The sequence below is a fragment of the Vanessa cardui genome, chromosome 30, assembly GCF_905220365.1.
Source record: "Vanessa cardui chromosome 30, ilVanCard2.1, whole genome shotgun sequence".
In the NCBI taxonomy this organism is placed as follows: Eukaryota; Metazoa; Arthropoda; class Insecta; order Lepidoptera; family Nymphalidae; genus Vanessa; species Vanessa cardui.
In genome coordinates, this window is record NC_061152.1 from 4,949,772 (window position 1) to 4,954,230 (window position 4,459).

Sequence of the window (4,459 nt, forward strand, 5' to 3'; positions counted from 1 at the left end):
TCGCTTTCCGGCCGAGTCGTTGTAGATTATTATTAGTTTTCTATGCTGTCTTGGGTCTGGGTATTTGTGGTACCATCGTTACTTCTGATTTTCCACAACACGTGCTTTAGCTACTTACATTGGAATCAGAGTAACGTATGTGATGTTGTCTCATAAGAAAAAAAATAAAATTCTACTCTATATATATAAAAAAATAAATTAAACAGTTCTTAATATTCGTGTCTCATGTCAAATTACTTTCTTGTCTTGTAAAGTTAGTTAATTATAAACTGCCACATGTGAAGTCAGGTTGTGACGCTAGTGTAGAATATTTGTCCATCAGGATATCACCAATTCATAGTTCAGGACATCACCAGTCTCCCGTTTCTGTCAATGATGCCGACTCGCTGCATCCAGGATATGAACCCTCTATTTTGATTCATGTCAGCTTTTCTCCCACCAACACATTCAGACAGCGGTCGGCGGTGCCACGCTGTAATATTAAAGACAAAATATTAGCAGTGATCTTGCCCTGCGTGTAAATATATACACATATATACTTGTCACTTGTTGGTAAGTGGCCTTCACTCCCCTTAAATATTATATAAGAGTACATAGCCAATTCGCCATCGAACTTGGAAGCTAAGATGTTTTGGAAGGATCCCGGGAACGAGGTAATGTGGTATTCTTACCCACTATAACTACTTTAATTGACCTCTTAAATACATCACGCGAGGCCCTCTCATTAACGGTCCCACGGTTTCATTCTATTTTATTAAAACACTCTTACAGAAGGACTTTACGGTAGGTAGGTGGTATCTAGCCCAAAGGGACACTCAAGAAAAAAGACTCAAAAAATGAGTAACTACTGAGAGCTACTCATTATTACATAGTATTATAATATAGCAAATTTGTTTACAGCTTTCTGTCCCTATGTATGCTTATATCTCTAAAGTTAGGCAACGGATTATGATGCGGTTTTTTAATAGATAGATTGATTCGAAAGGAAGGTTTTCGTATATAAAACATGGACAATATAGTAATGAATCTAATGTTATGTAGAAGTTTCTAATGTTATGTCGTAAATAAACAAATTTTATCGCATATTTAGTATCAGTATTACACCCGTGCGAAGCCGAGGCTAGTTTTATATAAATAACTCACCAACATTTTGAATGCAAGAATTTTGATCCAATTTACAATGATTTACGAAGACCTTTCTTTGCCCAGCGCTGGACACTGCGCACTGGGGATCGTAGTCCTCTGTACAGGATATTGGGCATGTGTGCCCACAATACGCCCCATCTATACCCACACTCAAGGATCTAAACAACAAAATCAAGATTGAATATTTAAGACTTTTGAAGTATGTAACAGTATGGTATATAGATAACCAGAAGAGGTTAGTTATATAAAAAAATATTTGTTCAAATACTCTAGTATACCTAGAAGGGTTTTCCTAATTGGTTAAAGTAATGAATTTTCCAATGAGAGTCAACCATTGTCACACATTTTTTCTTAGAACTTCTAAACTCTTTCGATATCTTGGGTTTCTACTTGGTGATCTTTGTTCAAGCCTAAGTAGGTACCACTTACATATTTATCAGATATCCTTCCAAACTGTAATCCTTAGTATTGTGTTTCGGTTTGAAGAGTTAAAGACAACTACAGGAACATACCATATAATTTCCAATTGTTTCAGAAGTCTATCTTAAATATTCTAAGGTACCATTGTCTTTAGGCTGTTACCATTTACAATTGTTGGTGACAGGTGACCCTGTCCCCCTTCCTATGTCATAAAAATACCACAAAAACACCACACGATTACCTTCTTGATGCAAAACTACGTCTGGTTTCATTTATTGGTGACTGTCTTGGTTGGTACATTGACACAGGTTTATAATTATACGGTGCCTTGGGATAGTGACCTCCTATATTTTCACATTTATCCATTGTAACCACTTCATATCCTGTAAAGGAAAAATGTCTCAAAACCTCCCATATTTGCCCTTGTCTGATATTCTTTTATTCGGTAAGAGAAATTAACCATTTTAACAAATTTTGGTTACGGAGGTCGTTCACAAAACTATTTTTGAAAAAATGTGTGTCATACTTAAACTTATATAGCTATTATGGTTTAGAAAGTAGATTATAACGAGATGGTCTGAATATTTATGTGCTTAATTTGTGTTTATAATTCATCTCGTGCTCAGCGGTGAAAGAAAACATAATGAGGAAACATGCATGTGTCTATTTTCATAGAAATTCTCCCACATGTGTATTCCACTAATCTGGAACAGCGTGGTGAAAATGATCCGAACCTTCTCCTGATGAGGCCTTAGCCCAGGTGTGGGAAATTTACAGGCTGCTAATGTTGATTAGAATTGCATATATAGGTACATATTTAAGTATTCCTCGATATTCTACCCGAAAGGGATGAAATGCACACCAATGTGGTATACAAAGAGGTCTTTACTCAACTCGAAATCAACTTCCACGCGAGCCAACCCGCGGGCATCAGCCAGTATTACTATATAAACATTGTAAGTAGACTCCTGTACTTACTATTTACAGCATATTGGAATCCACAATTGACCTTTCTAAAGTAGCAATCATTGAGGAAAAGTCTATATTTCCACTGACTGTTCTCCTTTCTTCCTCCACAAATTGACCGAACCGTGCTGTTGCAATCCAAGTTTGTACAATCGAGTTTGGATTTCCTTTTAATGGGATTACTTTTGCTGTTCGATTCTTTAACAGCTTTCTTCCTTGTCATCTTCTGATCCTCGTTGTTGTCATGATTTTTTCCACTAATGAATAGAATATCTTGATTAGGTTTCTCTGTAAAACATAAGTATAAGAATTTCTACATAATTGTAGTTTGTAATTTGGCTAATAGATATTTCAAGTAAATTAATTCTGGTTTCTGTATCACACTCACAATTATTAATATAACTAATTAATATTAAACGACCTTCGTGGTCAAGTATTGTGTACATCGGTTTTCATGGGTACGTAAATCCGAGGTCCCGGGTTTGATTCCTGACCGAGTCGATGTAGAAAAAGTTCATTAGTTTTCTATGTTGTCTTGGGTCTGGGTATATGTGGTATCGTCGTTACGTCTGATTTTCCAAAACACAAGTGCTTTAGCTATTTAATTTCGAACAGAATAATGTAACGAGTAATCTTATATACTAATAGATATTTGTCCCAGTGATTATGGGACTATAGTTGCGTATAGAAAATTGGTTATGGTCTCATTTTGAAGAGGTCTAGCAGTAGATGAGCAGAAAAACAAAAAAATACAAAGAGGATTCTTGTATGCAATTTGCTGAATTGTTGCAATTTAACAAAGATTTAATATTAAGAGGAGGAGTCAGCAGCACATACCAGTAACCACAGAATCACGCATCAAATCAGCAACTCTTTGGTTATTTATGACGTCATTAATTTTAATCGTATCTTCATTGCGAATAACTGGTTTATCGTTTGGTATAAACACTATATCTTCTGTGGGTACATCCTCTGTGGTCGCCTGTGCTTTCTCTGTGTCTATATTGTGTCGTTGCACAGTTTCACGTTCAACGTCACTGTGCCCAGCGTACGTTATGAAAACTTCTGAGTCGTTTCTTTGTACGTGTGAACAATTTATCACCCAAAATGGTAGAAATATAATTTCGTATTTCATCGTGTTAGTAGTTAAAATAGCATAGTTTATAATACCGGCTGATAAGTTCTTTTAAAACAATTTTCTGAAAAAAATAATAATACGTCAATTCTTTGACACCATAAGGTACTAGGTGGCGCTATATCTGATCTATAAAATTTCTACAACTGTACAGCATCCTTAGGATCTTCTTAGCTAGATGATACGTCACGTCCGGTGCCTTCCATCAACGTCTTAATATCACAAATAATAAATAAGTTATGGTAAAAACTTTTTCAACCGACTTCAAAAGGAGGAGGTTATCAATTCGTCTGTATTTTTTTATGTTTGTTACCTCATAACTTTTCTCTGGGTGGACCGTTTTTATAATTGTTTTTGTTTGAAAGGTAGTGCTTCCGGTGTGCCGAGAAAGAAGCGATACAGAGTCCCTAGAGGTCATTAGTGAAAAAAAATATTTCCTAAAGTATTCTTGTATTGTTTTTAGATATATATATATACCGACTCCAAATATATCAATAATTATAACTACGTTGTATAATCGTAAATCGACTTTTAAGTAGTCTAATATTTTTCATTTCATCCTACTTAGGAGGAAACTAAAAAATATGTTGAATACTCAATTATTTTTATCACTTTTTAGTGCACATTAATTGGTTTTAAAATAGTGTTTTATTTGAAGTCGGCTTTTCTTTTTGTTAAAATTTTTATTTATTGTTTAGTTTTTACATTCAGTCACGCCGTGGGCACAGCTACTTTATTCAATAATATTACATATATTGTGTTATAATGTAATTTTGGAGACAGAGAGAAAGA

At 34.9% G+C, this 4,459-nt stretch overlaps 1 protein-coding gene across 1 annotated transcript; it reads right to left on the minus strand.

The window, feature by feature from the left end:
- Positions 1–278: 278 nt before the first annotated feature.
- Positions 279–3,667, minus strand: LOC124542135. The gene is made up of 5 exons (XM_047120070.1): positions 3,380–3,667; positions 2,545–2,845; positions 1,808–1,949; positions 1,144–1,304; positions 279–472 (listed from the first exon to the last, which is right to left on the minus strand). Exons 1-5 carry the CDS (start codon positions 3,665–3,667, stop codon positions 342–344), a joined length of 1,023 nt encoding a protein of 340 aa, XP_046976026.1. The 3' UTR covers positions 279–341.
- Positions 3,668–4,459: the final 792 nt, after the last annotated feature.